The following is a 23,396-nucleotide window of genomic DNA, read 5'->3' on the forward strand; positions in this document are numbered from 1 at the left end:
ACCACCCACCTCAAACTTGGGGTAACTTCCAGGTCTGTTCCAAGTTGCAATACAATGTCATGCCTCCAATCCCCACTTTTTAAATGCTAATTACTCATTTTTCTCACGTGTGTAGCTCCCGGCTGGGACCCATGTGAGTATCCCTGTCTTATCCTTTGAAGGGTACCACACCCTCCACACAAGCCGGTCCATTGCCTTCCAGGTACTATACAAATGAAACCTTAGTTCCACCACATAATACCAGTTGTTTAAAATGAGCCACATACTGACATTATCCCTCATCTTCTCATAGATGTCCCTACGATCATAGGTCCTGAAGAGACCCTACACTGCACACAAGGTCGCAACACCGTTGACAAGTTGCATAAACAAACCATTGTTCACCAGCACTGATCACTGTATCTAGCACTGTATACTGTACATATATATGTAAATGGTCATTTATATGAAGCATTGGAAACCTTGTATATATTTCACAAATTTTCTAGGTTCCGTTTTTCACTGAGACAACTTTCACTCAGAACTATATGTTCAAATGTATTACTTTGCATCAGTATTTAATTTCAAGAATTATATAAATATTTTTGATTAATAAACAAATCAGAGGTGTATTTGCTTCCTTCTCTCTCCAATATCACTATAACCCAATGAAGTATTTCGGGGTTCCCAAGGCCTACACGCTCCGGAGATAACCCACTCACACTCAAGAACTGTTGGCACGGAAACTGTAAAAGGCAAAGAACAAGTTTATTAAGACCCCATGGGGTGGTGGTACACTCAAACAGCACCCTTCGGTAATGCAAGAGGTATCACCCCGAACATCGGTGCGACCTCATTTTATATACAGTTTTGGGGCAATAAAAGATAGGCGGCACAAGTTTAAGACACATTCTCGAGACATATATGGTCATGTTTTGGAATACTGCCAGCTCATTGGAGGGGGCACAACTCCGCCGGTCAGTTTGGTGCACATTCCTGAAGATCTACGGGTCAGTGGGAGCTGCGCATGTGCGGCTTGACCAGTACTAAAAATAGCCTGTTGCTGGGCAGACAAGCATGGCCAGTGGAACGGACAACGGACTAAAGGGCACGTCGGCCACGAGGCCGCTCATGATCTAAGATGGCCGCCGTAACATTCAAAATGGCGTTATCATATATAGCCAAGTTAAGGAGGACCACGTGTAGGTTCAGCTAATCGCTAATGCGAACGGGCCAATTACGACACCAATATATTACCATTGTGCTCATATACATCGAGACTACTTCATTAAGTGTCCACGGGAGTCTTTATCTTTTGATAATAAGTTTATTACCCTGGTTCCGCGTGAGTAGAGTTCCCTTGTTCCTTTCCTACTATGTTTAATGCTTTGGGCAACAAATGGAGAGGCTATAAATGAAGAAAGAGCTCTGAATCTAACTATGTAAAGCACCTACTAGAAATTAAAAATATCCAGCTATCCAGCTTCATTTCTACCATTTTCCTCACAACCAACATCCTATGTTGTACTTTTATCACAATAATTAGAACCAAGAACCAGTGCAGCAAACATGCATGTTTATAAAAGTGACACTCACCTTTTTGAGCTTTTTGATGTTGCTGCATCTAATAGCGTCCAAAAGCTGATCTCTAGAGTTTTTCTCTGATGGGCCCACTTTATCTACTAATTTCCTCTGAGTTGCTGGAGACAGTGAATTGCGGATGTTCTCATTAATCAAAGGTGGAGCCAGAGGTGCAAGGGGAGGTGGGGGTGGTGGTGGTGGGGCGACTGGCACTCCACCTTTCTTAGGAGTACTCTTTGGAGAAGAATATGGGGAAGATTTGGGAGATGGCTGAGGAGAAGGCTTTGGAGATCCTTTGGGCAGGCCAACAATCTTGGGCACCTCAAGACAGGTTTTTTTCTCCACTTCTTCCTGTGCCTGGGCTTGGGCCTGTTTCTGTTTCTGTTCTTGCATGCGTTTCTGCCTCTGCTTGTCCATATTCCGACTCAATAGGTTTGTTACGGTCATCCGTGGACCTGCCAGCTCAAAATGATACCCAAGCTTTAACAAAGTTGTGTTTTCTTTCAACATCTTGGCAATCTCCATTTCTGTCTTACCACCACAAATATGTCTCTGGTTATGAAAACGTAATTCTGTTAGGGTGTTGTTATGCTGCAATGCCCTGAAGATAGCCAAAATACCTTTGCCTGTGATGTGATTTGAGTCTAGGTTGATACTGAGAAGAGTCTTGTTTGACTTTAGCATTGCTGCAATGGCAAGTGCAATGTGGTCATCAGCACGAGTGTTGGCCAAAGCAAACACCTTAACCACAGTGTTAAACTCCAAGGCCTCTGTGAAGCTCATTAGTGTTTCAATATTGATACAATCTGAGTTATTGACATTGAGTTCTGTTAGCTCTGGATCATTGTTTTTTACCTTTTCTAAGTCTTCATCAAAGATACTAGAAGCTTCATCTTCTTTGTTTTGATCAGTGAGATTGTCTACAACTATTTCCACTGGGCTTGCTTCACCAGTTTCGTTGGGCATTGTTTTGAGAATTTCAGGTGCAGATGCCTTGTTTTTGTCTGTGGTGTCTTTGGTAGGCTCTACAGATTTTTTCTTGCCAGTGTCTTTCTCATCTACTTTTAGTGGTTGAGGCTTTTCTTCAATATTTTTGTCATTTATGACCTTTTTGGCATTTTCTTTGTCATTGACAGTTTTAAGATTATTTTTGTCAGTGACCTTTGTCCTACTTCCCAAAATATCCCTTTTCTCTGCAGGCTTCTCCGTCTTGTTGGCAGTCTTCTGGAGCATGTCTTCTGCACCTTTTCTATCACTTTGCTTCTCATTTTCAGCCTTGGCCTTGTGTTTGTCTTCTGTGGGTGTTTTGTCCCAGGTTTTATTAAGCCTCCCCCTTTCAGTAACTTCCCCAATCTTCTCTTTTGATTTATCTTGTATTTTGCTAAATCGTTCTTGCTTTTCCTTTATGCTGGTCTTCGTGCCTAATTCTGCTTTTTTCGCCTCAATTCCCACGTCTGCTTTTTGCTTTCTGTCAAAGTCTCTGGGCCGAGTTTCTTTGTTTCTTTCTTCTATGTGCTTTGCATCTTTCTTTGAGTCTGTTTTTTTGCCATCCTAAATATAAGACATAAAAATCATGCCAATGAATGGTTTAAATAATGCATTCTTTACAATGTTTGCATCAATCTTTTGAGTTGAGAAAAGCAAATTAAAGATTTTCACTGTGTACTCGTGAGATTGTTCATACATAGTACTACATGATCACATACTGTGTGATAGAGTTTACATATTATGTATAAAATGCAACAATTGCATATCATATATACCATCTGTGATTAAGGGTCCTGCGAAAGCCAATACACATTGGGTCAGACTGTAGACTTGTCATGGGAAACAAACATTGCGACCTAAATTAAATGAAGATTTATCCTGGCCTCTTTGAGTGCACTGTTGTTTTTTTTTTTATTCCAGCGACAGAAACACTTTGTATAAACATATTGAGAGGAGTTATGGCTCAGAACAGCTTTTCCTTAAAACAGCGCTTTTTGACTTGCCTATAACATTTGACCCGCTGGACAAGTCTGCACCAATTTTAACAGTCACTTTGCTTATTTAGATTAAGTCCAGATTGCCAATTATAGTGTAGATTTCTGGAATGAAAGTAGAACTTTACTCAGAAAATGCACTTCTGTTGGCTTGGTGATAATCCGGTCAGTACCGTAGTTTAAGAAATAGATATTTGAAAAAGGCGCTGTGTGGGCTTGAAAGAGTTAACACTTCTGTATATCTCTGCCATTTCAAGCTGTGATTAGTTGATTTCCGAATCCTGTCAATTACAACGCCTTTCCAGTGGGACTTTTCGTCCTAACTATAACTACCCAGTCATGACGCCATATGTATAGGAGAGGCCACTGTGTAGATTTTAGTGCCAGTGGAAGGCAGAAACGCATCGGGCACACTAGTTTTGTAAACGCAATTTAGTACATTTTTGATTTACTAATAACTTTAGAACCATTTGATGGATCTACATAAACTTTGGCAGATATCTAGCATACTTAGTCTGGTCTTATTTCTTTTGTTTTTCTGCAGGTTCATATGGGAACCAGATTTCAAGGGTTTGGGGGTCAAAGAGTGTTCATTTGCAAATAAATGTGGCACCATTTTGATGAACCTGTACAAAAACTGTCCGACTTTAATATGATTAGCTTTCTTTTGGTTTTGTTAAAATTTGAGCAGAACTATTAAGGGGGCAGCAATGATGTATGGAGCTATACAAGTCCCAATATACCACTCAATAATAATGTTGGCATGGTTTGAGTTTGCATGAAAATTATGAGTTTGCAATTTAAGCTGAATGAAGGATGGCAGGTCTCCCAGGCTTTGGGTAATCAGCACAGGACAAGTAGGCTTCTGGAGCAACTGTTGAAGGCTAAAGGCAGGCCAGCACGGTTGATGCCAAGTCAGGTGATGGGACTTCTGTTTTTGCTGTGCAAATCTTCACATTAGTCTTTTTTTCAGGTTGTCAGGACCTGATTCTCTGGTGCCAGTAACTCCCCTGAATACTGAATTATGGGGCACTAGGGGAGTGTGGGTGAGAAACCAATGGACTACCTACCCCTGGGGTCACGATGTCCCATATATGGCCACTTCCTGCTAGAAGTTGGCACAACCCTGTCTCAGAATTCCTACTTAGACCATCACAAAGAAAGCTACTTTTGAAAAGTCATGTCCCCCTCAGTTTAGCACACCTTAGGGCTTGTATTAACCTGGGGGTGGCAACACCTACCTAACTAGCTAATTGCCCCACCTGTCCAGGTGCCAAAGGGGGTCTTGGACAAGGGGCTCAGCTTCCTCCCCTGTGAGGGAAGTCAGATATGCATTTTAAAGGTGGCAGATCTTCAAAGCTTCACACCCTAGGAAGGCTAATCAGCAGGTCCTCCTGTGGGAGGAGATGTGACCCTCTCATACCAGACATTCTTTTGTTCTGGGTCAATGGAGAGCAAAAGGCTCTCACCCTAGGATGTCAGAACAGTGTCTCTAGTGGTAGGCTGGCAGAGACAAGTCAGTGAGTACACCAGAGCTTGGTGAGTTTTCAGGGGAGCCCTGTGTGTGCATGTATTGATGAATCCAACACTGAAATCAGGTTTATCAATATACCTAACATCCCTATCTTCAGTGAGGCCATTATGTAGCTGGTGTACTCATTTTCACCAGTGTCCAGCACATGTTTCTACAATAACTTCCCTGGTCACTTGTACTGGCAGTAATAGGACTGACCAGCACAGGGGCATATCTGCTCATGCAGGTATGCCCTCACATGTAGTATTAAGCACCCTGCCTTAGAGCTATTAGACCTGCTGCAGGGGTGACTTACAATCACTACGTGCAGTAGGAGGGGTCATGGCACACAGGGCTGAGTGACATGTTGTGCTTTCACTTTTGTCTGGAACAAGACACACACTCCGCAATGGCAGCCTGGCATGCACTTGGTGAGGGGTCCCTTAGAGTACAATAATTCCTGCTGCAGACCACAGGGACCTTCTTCAGTACCTCAAGCCCTAGGTACAAAGGGTACCACTTAATAGGGACTTACAGAGGATGTGAAAGAGTTTAACAATTGGGGGAAACAATTGTAGAGATTTGAAAAAGAGCTCCGGCAGTGAGGACATGGTTAGCAGGAACCCAGTGCACTTCGAAATTGCATCATTTACAAGGCAAAAAGTGGGAGGAGGAATGTAAACAATGGACACATGCCTACAGCAAGGCAGGGTCCAAAGCGAGTGAGGTGCTTTGTGTCTTGGCCTCAAAAAAGAGCTTTGAGTTATTTGGCTGCTTGTGGTTGCCAGTAAATTTAGGAGGAGATGAAAGGACCAGAGTTACATGGATGAAGGAGAAGAATGAGGTAGAAAAGAACAAGGCAGGCTAAGAGGATTTGGAAGACATCGAGGGTAGGGGGCAGAGAAGAACCAGTATAGAGAGCTGGGTGTAAGTTATAGGAAAACAGTCAGAATTGTGGGGAACCATCCCAGGGGCGTGAATCTGGTTTATTTTTAGGCCTTTGTTAGGTATGAGAAAAAGAGAAGAAATAGAAAACTAGGATAGTAACAAAGAGTCCTAAAACGTTTTGCCAACTTTAGTACTGATTATGCTATCCACAAGAGACAAGGGTGCAGCCAAGGAGGAGCAGCTACCCAGTTAATTTAATATTTTACGCAAAGTTTTTAGGTCTACCCAGGAGGAGTGTTAATAAAACCAAAGGAAGGTGCAGCCTCCTAGATGATAACGATATTATTCTGATACTTAAGCAATATTATCCAAGGAGAAAAGTAGCTATTGGAGAGGAACGACCCTACTTCACCTAATTCGAAACCTACCTAGGAGTATTTTTTCTAGTGTTAATCAGACCCATAACATTTTAGGTGATATTCATATAATTGTTATATGGTGTTTTTTATGGTACTATTTCGGTGGAAGGATACAGGAATCATTTGTTTTGGATAGGTTTTTTGATGAATTGCCACCATTGTGTTCCTATTTTAATGCCCTTCAGAGGAGACCTGGTTTTTTAAGGTCGCAAAAGGAACACACAAAGGATGGTGGCATATTTTAGTCTCAATATAAATCATTTTTTGGTGGTGCCATACTGGTATTAGAGACTGTGGTGAGTTTTAAGGTAATGTAACCCTGCTCCTCTGCATTGATCTGATGAATTATCAATAACATTATTTTCTCCCATGATGCTGTCCTGGATGAAGACACAATTTCTTTTAATGTACAAATATCTCCCTCATTCCGGTGTAAAAAGTCTAAGTTGTTTGAATTAATTTTAGTAATGTCGTAATTTCAAATCTAGATGACAACCCATAACATACTACAGCGTAGTTGCTCACAGGCCGACTTATAAATAACGCCTGTGGTATCTTAGGCATCCACGCCAAGACCTTTCCAAACTTGGACTCAAATACCTGGTGCCAGGTTTTGAAAATGGGTGCCTTGTATCATATGTCCATGCTTCGTATTTGAGAATAATTTAGAACAGTTGCTGTGGGAATTTCTCTGCGTTGGTCGGTATCAAAAATATTCACTGCCTTGATACTAGGGGGGGTGTTGTACACAGTTTTGTAACACCATTTAACTTGATAACTCACAACACACTACACTGATGTTGCTCACATGTCGCATCAACAAGTAACGCTTGTGGGATATTTATCATTCACGCCACGACCCTAGCAAACCTTTATCTAGATAGATACTCACAGGACTTAGAAACAGGTGAGCTACAAAATAAACATTCCACTCACAGTTGTGTAACATTTGGAATAGTCTTGCCTGGATTAAAGTTTTCTATATTACAACTTTCTAACACAGCACCTGTGCTTTGAGTAACTACGAATGGATCCCTGACAGAATATAGAGGAGAAGAATATCGAGCAGCCACAATATCGAGGAAAAAATATCGAGTGACAGACTATCGACTTCCTATCTAGAAACAAATAAGTACAAAAATATTGAATCCTAAATATCGTTGGTAATAATATAGTTTGCTAAAATATCGACTTTTTTAAATGTCTTAAAAGTAATATAACATGAATAAATAATAAATATAATTAAGTAAAGCTATCTTAAAAAGAATTATAAAACGATAAAATGTATAAATAATACATGCAATGTAAAAAAACATGCATTCTTTTGGTATATTTCTTAACTTAATAATTTTTTTAAATAAATAAAAACATCATTTAAAATATAATAACATATATGTATATATATATATATATATATATATATATTTATTTATATATATATATATTTATCTATCCACACGAAAGTTTGCCACATATGAAGATGCCAACCTGCAGTGAAGTTAAAAGTCTTTAATGGGGGACTGACAACGTGCAGTAGCAGAGCACCATTCCAAAATATCAGGAAGCCTAACGCGTTTCAAACACTGGCGTGTTCTTGTTCACAGGCAGGCAGGGATTGTTCGCAGACCAACTGGGGAACACCTGATAATGTTTCCAAGCACCGCCCAGTGTGGGCGTGTGCAGAAGAGCATGTTGGTGCTTGTAGTTCCGCCAGGGTATTCTTTCTGTAAGGGTCGTAGAACACCCCGTGATCAGCCAAAGTATTGTACGTAGTTGTTCAGGAGGTATCACACTTAGTCGGCCTTTCATTTAATTCAGCCAGCCTGCCTTCTGAGTGGAAACAAGCCAAACTTCTGCCCCTCCTTAAAAAGGCTGGTGCTGATCCGGCGGTTCTGACTAACTACCGTCAGATATCGCTGCTCCCTGCTTTGGCAAAAATTGGAGAGAAACTGGCCTTCCAGCAGCTTAACAAGTTTGTGGAAAGCTCCGGAGCTCTGCATGAGGCACAGTCCGGGTTCCGTGCTGCCTACAGCACTGAATCGTCTCTTGTGGAAATCTCGGAGGCGGTCAGAGAGTGTTTGGATGGTGGCGGCAGAGCGGCTCTAATTTTATTGGACCTCTCTGCCGCGTTTGACACGGTTCCCCACCAACGCCTCCTGACCAGGCTTGCCGACATTGGCATTGGAGGTCTTGCATTAGATTGGCTGAGCTCATTTCTGTCGGCTAGATCCCAACAGATTTGGCTTCCCCCTTACTCCTCTTCGGCGAGACCTCTCGTGACAGGAGTCCCACAGGGCTCGACTCTGAGCCCTCTGCTCTTTAATATATATTTGACACCTCTGATTGAACTAGCAGAACATCTGGGAGCCAAAGTTATAGCCTACGCGGACGACACGCAGTTGTTGTTTACCTGGCCTGGAGATGCGCTTGCCACTGAGCAGATTCAGAACTGTCTGTCCTCAGTCTTCAATTGGTTAGCGTCTGCTCAATTGAAGTGCAACGAGGACAAGACCGAAATCCTGCTCTATGGCCAGTTCCCCCCTGATTTTCGATCCCTACTGTGGCCGGTTGGCTTTCCTGCACCATGTGCCTCTAACACCTTGGCTAAAAACCTTGGGGTCTGGTTTGGGGAAGACCTCCGCTTTGAGGGGCACATCAAGAGGCTCACTGGTGGCTGCTTTGGGACTCTGAAGTCTCTTAGAAAATGTTTCCCTTATCTGCCTGCCCCGGCCTGCGAGTCAGTCGCGAGAGCTTTAATTCTCGCGCGTCTGGACTACGCCAATGCCCTGTTCAGTGGCTCACCGGCCTATCTGATCGGGCGGCTCCAGATTATTCAAAACGCCACCGCCAGACTTTTGGGGAATATCTCCAGGCGGATCAGTGTTAGAAGTTATCTGGAGAGCCTGCATTGGCTGCCGGTACAGCATCGAATTACTTTCAAAATTCTGACTCTGGCCCATAAAGCCATCAATGGGTGTGGACCTGCCTATCTGATGAAACGTTTCATGCGGTACTTCCCTAACAGAGATTTACGCTCAGCAGCTCAACATCTGCTGCTGGTCCCGCGCTTCCAGCGTGTTCGGCTGGGAGGCCACTCTGTGACTGTAAAGGCCGCGCGCGCATGGAACGCCCTCCCTGCGGCTCTACGCTGCATTGACGAATTCACTGCTTTTAAAAAAGCGCTGAAGACTCACCTGTTTAGAATAGCTGTCTAGTATGTTGGTTGATCTATGCTCTGCGTCTACTGTTCCCCTCTTTCCGCGCCAGGATACTCCGGAGTAATTGTGCGCGCTATAAAACAGCTTAATAATAATATTGTCCAAGTGGGTTGGGGGGGCCAATGCGCCTGCACGCGGTGCGTAGTTTTCGTCTCACCATTAAAGACATTTAACTTCACTGCGGGTTGGCATCTTCATATGTGGCAAACTTTCGTGTGGATACATGTATATATATATACCTATAAACCTTTAATACAAATATAAAAATAAATTATATATAGTAAGTTAAAACGCTAAAATAAATATTTTTTTTAAATAATATTTTACACTACATTAAATATAACAACAATACTAAAAATGTTGCATAGCGTAGGGGATACAATTACTATTCCCACTCAAGCGAGTGGTACAGTAGGGAAAGTGTTGGATAGCGGGTGGATAAAAAGGACTATTCCCACTCCAGTGAGTGCAAAAGTAGGGAAAGAGTTGGATAGCGGGAGGATAAAAATTACTATTCCCACTTCTGTGAGTGCAACAGGAGGGAAAGTATTGGATAGTGGGTAGATAAAAATTACTATTTACACTCCAGTGAGTGCAACAGTAGGGAAAGTGTTGGATAGCGGGTGGGAATAATGTACTACTCCCACTCCACCAAGTGTAAGTGTAGAGAACGTGTTGGATAGCGGTAGGGTAAACATTACTATTCCAACTCCAGTGAGTGCAACAGTGGGGGAAGTGTTGGATAGGGGTAGGGTAAAAATGACTATTCCCACCCCAGTGAGTGCAACAGTAGGGAAGTGTCGGATAGCAGGTGGGTAAAAATTACTATTCCCACTTCAGAGAGTGCAAAAGTAGGGAAAGTGTTGGATAGCAGGAGGGTAAAAATCCCTATTCCCACTCCGGTGAGTGCACCAGTAGGGAAAGTGTTGGATAGCAGGTGGGAACAAATTACTATTCCCACTCCAGTGAGTACACCAGTAGGGAAAGTGTTTTATAGTGCAGGGGAATCATTTAGTATACCCACTCCAGCAATGCAATTAACATGAATTAACAAGTAATTATTTTTTCAAAATGAATTTACCTCCCACCATTTTCCCCCTATTAACATCACCTATAATATTGTAAAATGTTAATAAATTAACATAATTAATGAACAATTAATTAACTAATAACGATTAACAATAAAATTAATAACCATGAAATCTAAATCAATTAACACTAAAAAATAACTTCTAATAAATATAATATACAAAATAATAAAAATTACATGAAAACGAAATTACTTCCTACCCTACTCCCCTATCAACCCTCAACACACTCCTAATAAAAGTACACAATTATCATATTTACAAATTCATTATTATTATTAATGATCTAATTAATTAATAATTAATAATAAATGAACATAATGACCAGTTATTAATTGTTAATAATCAATTTATAATTAATAAAAAATGATTTAACTTAATTAACAATATAAATGATTAAATACTAAATTAATTAATAAAATAATTAATGAATTAATTTCAATTAAATTACTTCCCATCGTATTCCCCTATAAACCCACTACCCGCTACAGATTTAAATTACTCAAAAAGTAATTAAAATACAATTAATTAATTCTAAATAAGTCTTAAAAAATATATTATAATTAAATTACTTCCCACCCTATACCCTTATAAACCCACAACCCGTTACGGAATTAAATTACACAAAAATCAATTAACATAAAATTCATTACTTTAAAAAAATTCAAACATACATTACAAAAATAAAATACTTTTAACAAATATACTAACACTTAAAACATTAAAAACCAATATTTTCAACAAATATATTATTAGTGTCTATATTATTAACTTCGATATAAAAAACTATATATCCTACCTGCATTTCGATATTCTGCACCGCTATATTTTTTAAAGTCGATACTATGTCCACTTGATATTTAAAACTCAATATTTTCCATATCGATATTTAAAATTCGATATTTTGACTGTTCACCACTACGGATACGTCCAATCAAGCATGCACTGGACGTATTCCCTCTTAGAGCAATAGTTGGCTTGTTGCCAAATTTACGGAGGCCGCAATAGAAAACAAGAGGTTCAACGCAGACACTGACCATAAGTTTCGGTCCACTCCTCTGCCGGACTACTCCAAGGGGCAAATTTGGCAACAAGCGGAGGCCGCATAGACAACAAGAGGTTCAATGCAGACACTGACCGAAAGTTTCGGTCCACTGCTCTGCCGGACTACTCCATGTGGCAACTTTGGAAACAAGCCAACTAATGCTCTAAGAGGGAATCCCCCTCACACATGTAAAGCACCGTAGCAAGTGCTACACATTTTTCAAAATGACACAATCACTTAAAATTAAGTACTTTGCACCTACATACTTCGGTCCTGAGGAAAGCCCGTTTTAATCATAAAGGCATGGCTGAAACATGTAGACCACACCTGGATATAGGAGACCCTAATTAACACTCCTATTACATCCAACAGCCTTTTTTAATGCTAACAGTGACCCAGTTATTAAAATATAATTTACCCTCGGGTACTGGGATCCCTGTATAGCTTTTAAATTTTCACTTTCATGTCACTACACTGCCCACTCAGAAACATACCTGCTCCGCTGTATTCAGGAGTCGAAGCACACGTGGGACACACTCGGTGTCACTGGATGGGCCCGATGATGAAGCATGTTACCAACCAGGTTGGTGGGTGAGGGCTTCATGCACAACCAAAAGGGTTTGTACTCTGTCTTACAGTCTTGAGTCTATGTAAATTCACAAGTAGGCTAGTCCTTTTTGATCCCACATATAAAACCTCGGGGATACGGACTAGCTACCTAGTCCTCTCTCGCTCTCATTTGATAGTGATATAGAAATTGTTTAGGCATTTATGTCTGCTTTTTGCTTCCTTCTCTTTGCATAGCGTTTCATTTATAAGTACCAAGGAATTCTGAGCAATTCATATACTTCTGGATTCTAATCAGATGTTGACACTTGTGCTTCAGTGTTTTACCAAATATAAAGACTCATCAGGAATTAGTCCTTGACGATTTCTAAATTTTGTGGCAGTACTATTCTTTCTGAATGTTGGATTAAGGACAGTTGGATTATATGGGAATCGGTTCACCACTCTTTAGATATGACACTTTTACACATCAACAGTAGGCATGATGTTTATTGCATGTGAACAGGGTGACTTAAGGGAAACCTTGGGATGTGGATCACAGACAACAGCATTTAACTACAGATATTCTTGTTCATTGGAAAGTAGAACCATGGGTTAGATCAATCAATATTTAATGTATTTACAGTCTTATACTAGTATGACACTGATGGTCGTTGTTACAGCGTGACATGGTTTCTTACTCAACACATCACCGAAGTGAACATATAAACACTGGTACGACTGAATTTAAATGGTCCTTGGACACTTGGCCATTAGTAACTTTCTTAGTTCACATGCTCCACTGCCGGGCCGAGTGGGGTTATTTCTCTAACATTTCTGGCACAGACAAAGCTTATGTTATGGTTACCATTCTTCTTTTCTTACTATTTACTTATCTATTTCTGACTTTTCCAGTCTCTTATGGCTGTACTCCCTTTTTCTCTTTTTCCATGCTTTTCACAACCGGTTGGTTGGATTTGACCTACTAGAAGAACTACAAGGAACCTACCCTCTCTTTATCCCTCTGTCTCTTCCCACCCTTCCTACATATATAAAAAAACTGAGTCTCTCCCTTGCACTACATATATGGGACACCAAAAAGAACACTCCATAAATGTATAAAACTATGATATATGTTGTGGTTGAGATTTATCCGTTTGATGTGGTAATGTCTGTGTGTCTGTCCTATCATAACAATAACCATAGAGAGATGTGTCTTCTTACTGTGGCTATCACTATATGTTGTATCTACGTGACAAAAGACAATAAGGTTGTTTTAGATCATGTAATTATTAACTGTTCCTTATGTCTGGGCCTTTTCTTCTCACATTCTTTATGTTTGTTTTGGTATTGAGCATATCACTTATCTAATTCTAACGCGGTTTACATGTCTTAAACAGATTATTTATATGTATTTTCTTGACATGTTTGCAGCCCTGAAAAATCCTATGTTTAGGTGAAACTTGTTGGCTGCATGGATTTTTCTGTTTGAAGAAGAAAAGAAAGCAACACTTTCAAAACTAACTCATCAGTCTTCTCCATATTTCAGCAAAAGTGTTAGCTGTTAATAATTGAAAACTCTGGTTGCCGCTCAATTTCATATTATATCCTCATTGATGTGTCTGTAACCAAAGAGTCTTTAATACTGATTACGCCATCCACGAGAGGCAAGGTGAAGTATTCTCAATAATTCCAGGAGAGAATATGGTTCTTTAAATGAAGTTTTAATCCAGGAATAAAAGATCCCATCCACATACAATGCCAGCAGACATCAACTGACAACAAATAGAACATTTCTATGACACTAGCATTGACATGGCTAGTGATGTACTTGAGATTCTATTAAAGCTGCAGTGCTAAATATCACACATCCTCCTCCCTCAAAACAAATAAGAATGTAAGAATAAATAAATAAATAAGATATACTAAATACACAATATAACAAGATGTACATATTATACAAAATCAGTAAGATAACTAGGCCTTTTAGACACACGTGTAGAAGACCTAATATTACCAGAAACATTTGCTCTACTTTTCTCCAAATTCTTTTCCTTGGAATCAAAAATCGGTCCATCTTGCAATTTCCTTCTAACAACAACAACTCTATTTAGATTCCATATACGATGATCTTGGGTTTGCACTGCATTGTTGAAAATTTTAATAACTTTAATAGGCTTCATGAACTTTGTTTCAGAAGAACCCACCATGCCAGGTCGTCTCACCATGACCATATCTCCAACACAAACAACAGTTTTTTTGACATTTTTTTTAACATCAAAATACGCTTTTCTACGTTCCGCCTTATCCTTCTCATTTTCAAGAATTTCATCATTGTTGCACACACATTCTTTACCCTTGGACACTTCATACCTATTAACCCAGAAAGGTTCAACCTGAGTGTTCGGAATTCTCCCACGAAACAACAAAAATGGAGTCTTACCAGTTGTGGCATGAGGAGTATAACGGTATTCCTCTATCTTTTCCAAAACACATTTCTTCCAGTCAGAGGACAAGTTTTTGGCTAAACTAATAGTGTCCTTAATTACTTTATTAAATCTCTCAACCATACCGTTGGCCTCGGGGTGGTAAAGAGAACAGGTCTTGTGTGTAATACCCTTAGAAGATAAATAATGTTCCATTTCTTTGGAAACAAACTGAACACCATTATCTGACAAAATGGTTACCGGAAGACCTTCTCTACAGAACAACTCACTCAAACATTGAATAATTCTACTCGAATCGATTCCTGACAAAAAAAACACCTCTGGCCATCGTGAGTACATGTCTATAACCACTAGAATGAAAACTTGAGAATCTCTATGTTGTATGGGACCCACAAGATCTAGAGCTATGTCCTGCCAAGGACCATTTGGTCTTCTTCTTAAGAACATCGGTTGTGTGTGTGCACTGTAAGACTTGTCACTGACATTACAATGAATACAATCCCTAATTACCCTTTCAACCATTTTATCCATACCCGGCCACCAATAAGACATGCGAAGCCTCTCCTTACTTTTGGATAAACCTGAATGAGCAACATGGACCAAATCTATCAAGTCCTTTCTGAGACTAGATGGAGGGATCAACCTCGTCCCACGAAACAGTAGGTCATTATCAACCGATAATTCACTGCGTACCGTCCAAAAAGGTTTAGTCAGAACAGAACCAACTTTGCAGCTGACCCAACCAGTTCTCAATAAAGATATAATTTCACATAGAGTAACGTCTTTTGCTAACTCCTCAGACCATTTTTTCTCAGATAGAAATTCATAATCCACAGCACACACCAATTCATCATCTAAATCCAAACAATCGTTTTCCAACTCTCCACTAGGAACCAACCGAGAGAGAACATCTGCTATTCCATTGTCAACACCTGGAATGTATTGAATACCAAAACTATACTCCTGTAGACCAATAACCCACTTTGATATCCTGCCAGATACCAGATCCAAACCTTTCTTGCTAAAAATCTCCACTAAGGGTTTATGATCAGTATAAACATCGAAGACCAAACCCCAAAGAAATTTCTTTAGCTTCCTTATTGCCCAAAACACAGCCAATGCTTCCCTCTCTACAACAGAATAACGAGTCTCAGCATCCCTCAAACTCCTAGACAGAAACATTATGGTTTGCATGCCTTCTGGACCATTCTGCTTCAAAACGGCACCCAATCCTTTTTCACTCGCATCAGTGACTAGAATAGACTTGAATTTAGGGTTAAAGCTTTTCAACACAGGGGCACTGTTTAATCTTTGTTTGATTTTAACAAACTCGTTCTGACATTCCTCAGACCACTCAAATTCCACACCTTTCCTCAACAAACACCTCATGTTTACTGTTAATTCAGCAAATCCTTTGACGAATTTTGCATAATATTCTATCATGCCTAACAGCTTCATGAGTTCAGATTTATTTTCCGGTGCCACCATTTTGTTTATAGTGTCTACCAACTCGGATTTAGGTTTTACGCCATCACGTGAAATGTTATGTCCTAAGTAATTAATGGAATCAGACCTAAACTTACATTTACTTGCTTTTACAATGAGATTGTGTTTACAGAATCTTTCTAATACCACATTCAATGTTGCATCATGATCAGAAATATTATCTGCAAAGATTAACACATCATCTTGATATATACAAACTCCAGAAACATCTTTTAACACTTTTGCCATAACCCGCTGAAACACAGAAGAAGCAGAGACTAAGTCAAATGGCATCCTTTTGAATCTATAGGTGCCAAAAGGCGTAATGAAAGAAGTAAGATCTCTGCAAGACTCCTCTAATTCAATTTGGTGATAGGCAGAGGTAAGATCTATTGTGCTAAAGACTTTGGCATTTCCTAATAAAACTAATAACTCTGCAATATTAGGTAAAGGATATCTATCAACAATTACACATTTGTTTAATTGCCTGAGGTCAATGCATAAGCGCAAATCTCCATTTGGTTTTCGCGCTGCGACAACTGGGGCCATCCATTCACAGCCCTCTATTTCTTCAATTATGCCATTTTCAATGAGTTTCCCAATTTCTACTTTCATATCTTCTTTTACAGCTAAAGGTACACTCCGGACTTTACAGCTTACCGGAACAGAGTCATCTCTAACCCTTATCTTATGTTGATAACCTTTGAGACAACCTAGAGTTTCTTTAAAAACATTGGGAAATTTCTTTTTTAATCCACATGTGAATTTATCTTCTAATGACTTCCCTTCAATTGATTTCTTGTCATCAATTAGTTTTTCTTCATCATTTATAACATGTTTGTCCTCTACTAACTTCCCTTCAATTGATTCCTTGTCTTCAATCAGTTTTTCCTCTTCATTTGTAACATTGAGAACCCTGTCTCTTAATTGTATGCAAGGAGTGGCATTAGGATCTAAATATACACCCATATCACCTAAATGAAACCAGCTGATTAAACTGTCACCTTTCTTTGAGACATACACTTTACCGGCTACATACCTAGACTTATACTCTATGAGACCCATAAAATAACCATGTAGTTTTATTGGTTTTTTGTCATATCCCAATGGAATAATGTCAGGTTTCATAAGAGAAACCTTACCTTTCAACTTTTTGGTGAAAAATTCATCAGAAACAATGGTAATTTTGGCACCAGAATCAAATAAAACTTTAGTTTTTTCACCCTCAACTAATATTTCATCAATAGGATCAGGTTTTTTACGTGAGACCCCACCATCGCCAATGGCATGAACCACTTCAATATCACAATCAGATCCTGAAGAAGTTTTTTCAAAAATATCTACCTCCTTTACCTTAGATCTAATTTTTGTTTTGCACAGAGAAGAAACATGACCCTTTAACTTACATTTGGAACATGTTTGTTTTAGAGCAGGACATTTCTTGTCATTTGCTAGATGACCTGGTTTGCCGCATCTGAAACATTTGAGATCAGAACCAGATTTTTTTAACTCTGGTCTAGAGGCATCTTTAACATATTTATCATTTTTAGTTCTTACCACCTGGACTTTATTTTCTTTTTCAGCATTCTTTTTGATTATAGCCACACATTTAAGAGAATGCTCAATACGCTTGGCAATAGTTAATACTTCATCAAGAGATGGCTCATCCTTTAGCCATAACTCATCTCGAACTTTTTCTATCCCACAACCAAACATAAATTGATCACGAATACGTTCATCAATTAATGCTCCAAATTTGCATGAGGATGCAAGCTTTCTTAAACGGGTTACATAGGATTCAATGGTTTCTTCATCATTTTGCATACATTTAGTGAATTGATATCTTTCAAGAATAGTACTAACTTTGGGCAAAAAGTGTATATCTAATTTCTTTATACTAATCTCATATTCATTTAAATTATTAGCGTCTGCGGGAGAAAGATCAGGCAAGTCATCAAAAATATCTTGGCCTTCAGATCCTAGACAATGAAGCAATAAAGAACATTTTCTCTCAGCACTGAGAGAAGTCCCACAGACCTTGGCATAACGTTCAAAAACCACCTTCCATTTTTTCCATTTAATTGGAGGTTCACCAGGGCTAGACAAAAAGAATGGAGCAGCTGTAACATTTTGCATATTGTTAATTCAGTAAAACAAAAAAAACAAAAATATTATGACTTGTTTTTGCAAACTATTGCCCTTGTCTAACAAAATATACAGGAAGTACAATACCCAATCAAAATGCAGAAAGCAAAAATGTATGAGCCAATCAAATACTTCGTATTGAAATTTTTTCAGAATAGCTGAAGATGGCTGAAGATAGCAAAGAAGAGGAGGTAAGATTCAAAATCCTTCAAAATAATGGATATTATTTTGTAAATGCTGGTTATAGTTTAAATGTGCCACAAATTTATTTCATGTAATAATGTAGAAAAGACTATTTGCTTCCTTCAGTGATAATTCCTTTCTTTAAGCTTGATTGCACGTAGTAGTAATTCCCTTCAAGCTTGGCTGCAAACGCTTTAGTCACACGGTAAATTGTTATGAGGCTTCAAACTCAGCTGCACACGCTGTTATGAGGCTTCAAACTCAGCTGCACACGCTTTTCAGATTGAGGTCTCAATATTCTGAGAGGCGACAGTCTTTTAACGCTCTGCTGATCGCGTTCGTGAAAAACTTCAATCACTGTCTTCAATCACTGTCAATCAGCAAGAACGCCGCTTTCACAATGAGGTGTTTATTCAGAGACGATGCGATGACTAAGCCGCTCGTGCTTGTGTTTGAAGCTCAGTCGCAGTCAATTACCAAGCACGCGAGCGAAGATGCCATGACGCCGCTTGTATTTAATTGCGTGTTTTAAATTCAATTAAAGGCTGAGCTCGTGGTTATCATGTTTGTTAACATTTGAGTATTTACTTGGTTGCTCGCGCTTGGCTCGCGGTACTTTCAGAGACAGCAGAGGCTGCTCGCGCTTGTTTACTTTTAATTGAAGGTCGCGCTGGCAGGAATAACAGCTGAAAGAATTCTACGAGCCTCTCGCGCACGGCACCAATAACTAAACACTGATGAATCCCCACGTTTCAAAGGTTAAAACGATGTCAAATAGGCGAATCAATTGCTAAAAATGAGACTAGGCTTAAACAGGGATAACAGCTGAAAACGCAAGTCCAAGCAAGTTTAAGCAATCAATAAAATTCGCAGCTCGCAGATCAGAAGATAAATAAGGGCTTGAGTAGAGCAGAGAGTTAATTTAAAGTTTAGCAGAACACAATGTCTACTCACGAAGTTTACAGTCAAGATTATTGATGTTGAAAGTTGATTTGATTGATGCTGGTTGCCAGTTAATGAAGGTTGACTTGTTCATACTCCTCAGAAAAACTGTTGTTGGGATCCATGTATTCCTTTCAAAAGTTTCCAATGCCGACTACGCCAGTGAAGTATTCTCAATAATTCCAGGAGAGAATATGGTTCTTTAAATGAAGTTTTAATCCAGGAATAAAAGATCCCATCCACATACAATGCCAGCAGACATCAACTGACAACAAATAGAACATTTCTATGACACTAGCATTGACATGGCTAGTGATGTACTTGAGATTCTATTAAAGCTGCAGTGCTAAATATCACACAAGGGTACAGGCAAAGAAGTCAAGGAAGGAAGAGCTACCCAGGTAACATAACATTACGTGAACATTTTGAGGTCTACCGGGGAGGAGTGTTAATAAAACCACAGGAAAGTGCAGCCTCCCAGATGATAATGATATTATTCTGATATTTAAGCAATATTATCCAAGGAGGAGGGTGGCAATTGGAGAGAAAGAACTCAACTTCACCCCAATTGATATCTACCTGGGAGCAAGTTTTCTATTGTAAATCAGACCCTTAACATTTTGAGTGATATTCACATTGTGTTTTTTATGGTACCTTTAAGGTGGGAGATTACAGGAAAAATATCTTTTGGATAGGCTTTACTGACAAGTTACCACCTTTTTGTTCCTAATTTAATGCCCTTCAGCAGAGGCCTGGGTATTAAAGGTTACCAAAAGGGACACACAAAGGATGGTAACAAATTATAGTCTCAAAATAGATCATTTAATGGTGGTGCCATACTGGTTTTAGAGACTGTGGAGAGTCTTAATGTGATGTCACCCTGTGAAAATGCTGCTCCTCTGCAGGGACCTGCTGGACAATCAGATATACATTTATTTTATCTCATGATGCTGTCATGAATGAAGACACATTTTCCTAAAAATGTACAAATATCTCCCTCATTCAAGTGAAAAAAGTCTGACTTGCTGAGTAAACCATCTACTTCCAACAGCAGGAGCAGTCTCTCAATGTATTTCTCAGCATTCGACTGCAGCTTCACCAGAGTTCTAGTTAACATCTAGGATGCTAATGTTTGGTATTGATGACAACGTGAGGCACACTTCTACACCTTGTTGTAGAATTGAAGCTCCATAATTTTAAGTACTTCCTGTGGAGGAGATTGGAGTAAATAAACAGATGAAGGGGCTTTATTATGTCATGGAAATTATGTTTAGTGCTGCAGAAAACAAAAATGAGGACACATTTTCTATAAATACTCAAATATCTTCTTCATCTATGTGAGAAGAAACATCTGGCATGTTAAGAGTAACATTACTAAAAACATCAGCAGCCGTTTGTCAAGTAATTCTCGAGAACTAATGTACTAACATTTTGTATACTCAGCAAACGTGAGGAGTCATCTTGCCGGAGGCGCTTTTGAATTTAGATCATTTCATATGGAGCATGGTGAAGTAAATGTGCATGGAGGCTTAATAAAGAAATGAGATCAATGTGAAGGGAAGTACGGGTTGTATCATTTTGATAGGTAAATACTTTTTTTCAAATCTTCTATGTATATGTTTGAAAGTAGATGTTCTAGAGTGGTAGTGAGGTTTATTTGCAGGCAGACCTCATATTTAAAACAAGGATTTTCAAAGCCAATAGATTGCAGCTCTAAAGGCTTTGCCAATGCTTTATGGCATTTGCAATATATTATATTTCCGAGAGTGGGATTTGGTCTCAATGTTGAAAAGATATGCGTTTGTAAGAGAGCAATGACAAAAATATAAGATGAATGTGTTTGGTTTTTGGAAAAATCCGCTCACTTTGTAATACGCGCACCCTCGCTATTAATATCTGTATGAAATAGTACAAAAAAAAGTATATTTTGTTTTAAAATAAAATGTATCACTGAGTAAAATGCCACATTCACAAATAGTGTTATATTTCCAACATTTTGGAGAAGGAATAATGTTAACATATTATGCATGTGTCTTTAATAAAGATTAGATCAAATCACTATAAGTTAAATTAACATTATAATAAAAAGGTCTGTACAGAGTTACACCGAACCACAGAAAATGGTAAGTTGGATGAAGTTTTAGCTTTCTGCTAAGTTTGGTTCAAAAGAGTTCTTTAGGTTTTGCAGTTGGCTTGGGCAAAATCTCCTATCAGACTTTAAGTTTAAATCACAAACTTCACAACTTCTATAGCTTTGGCTTTTCTCCACCAATCTCCCCCAAATTTACCAAAGTAATTCAGAAATCCATGAATGTGAACTTTAGAAAGCTTTCATTAAGATTTGTCAAACTACTTCAAAAGATATTAACAATATAACACTATTCCTTCCGATTTAGCAATTTGAGCATAATTATACGAAACTGCTGCTACCTCTTTAATACTCGTGTCACTCTGGATAAGTATTTTGCAACATTAACAAATTGAATCAATGAGATTTGGAAGGCACAATTTAGGAGGCATTCAATATTTGCTCATTTATATGCACTGAAAGAAATGACATGCAATCCACAACTGTAAAAGTGACATTAGTCCTTTGTTTTCTATGAGAGAAAATTGCTGTCTGTACACTGCAAAAATTGTTTTACAATCACTGCATTGGGAAGCATAACTTTTAACCGATATCAATAATCAGATCCAATCGCACGCATAATAACCCTGGACATTGGTTACCATCGGAACTCAGGATCCACATTGTTTGTGGACAGCATATTATAAACAGCACAATGAACGTGATTGGTGCTCTGGTTGCGAACTGTTACAGCAAGCCATTCCACCTCAATAATGAAATCACAAGGATCATATGAGGGAATGATTTATTGGTCCTCTTTGTCTGTAGAGCCAATGTAACACCCCACATTGATAATACCAGTACTTCCCTTGCATTGAATGTCAGGTCTCCACTGCCAGACCCAGAACTTTACTCCTTCTCACATTCCTCGAGCAGTAAACCCAACATTATCTCACTTTAACCTTCCTTTTAGCAAGCATGCGTTCCATTTTACTCCAACTCAGCAATTAACAAAAAGCCATTAACAACACAATTCTGTCAAGATTACAAACACAACAAAAAGCAGCATGGGCTGCATTTATCATTTTCTCAATCACTCTGATAGTCCTAAAAATAATAAGAGAGTCCCTCTTTATTACTTCAGGTAGCCTCATCCTTAAAATATCCCCCGTGACTTCCTTCCTCTTATCATGTCTGTCCTTGACACTGCCTTACTTATCCTTTCTATATCATTCAATCCTTGTTAGCCAAACTTGTTTTATATGCCTGCTTCATTCATGCACACCGGGCATAAATCAGAATTGTATTTCCTCCCTCTTAATGTTAATAGATTATGTTATTTCAGTGGCAGAAGTGTTTTCCTTACGCTTGTAACCCGTTCATGTCGGAAGCTTGCACTGTTACTGTCATTACTGTACCTGTTGTGTTGGTGACGGACGTTTACATAGCTTCTGCCCCTGCTCTGTGAGCGAGGGAAGTTTGCACTGTTACTGTCATTACTGTGGTTATGGTGGCCATGGTTCTGGTACAGGTCGTTGTTTTGGAGTAGTTGTTAAGCCTACTCGTTGTTAGAAATTCGTTATTAAGGCTGATTCCCCCGGTTGTATTGGTGAAAGACGTTTACACAGCTTCTGCTCATGCTCTCCTCTGTGAGCAAGGAAAGCTTGCCCTGTTACGTCATTGCCGTACCTGTTGTGTTGATGAGTGGTGTTTACAGAGATGCTGCTCATGGTCTGTTCTGTATGAGCGAGGGAACCTGTGCTGCTGCTCCCACGAGAATGATCGCCCCCGGGGAAAGCATGTTGCAGACTAGTCTTTCCTTGGGGGATTTCGTGCAATGAAGCAGGACACGGGTGGAGATAGGTAG

At 39.3% G+C, this 23,396-nt stretch overlaps 1 protein-coding gene across 1 annotated transcript in view; it reads right to left on the reverse strand.

Annotated features, from left to right (window-relative positions):
- LMOD1 (leiomodin 1) overlaps nt 1-23,396 on the reverse strand; it is a 183,738-nt gene that overhangs the window by 47,280 nt on the left and 113,062 nt on the right. Inside the window, exon 2 of the mRNA XM_086923111.1 lies at nt 1,576-3,111. Coding sequence (XP_086779237.1) covers nt 1,576-3,111 — 1,536 coding nt within the window. The remainder of the gene's footprint in view (nt 1-1,575; nt 3,112-23,396) is intronic.

Source organism: Lissotriton vulgaris, chromosome 5 (genome assembly GCF_964263255.1).
Source record: "Lissotriton vulgaris chromosome 5, aLisVul1.2, whole genome shotgun sequence".
Lineage (NCBI taxonomy): Eukaryota > Metazoa > Chordata > Amphibia > Caudata > Salamandridae > Lissotriton > Lissotriton vulgaris.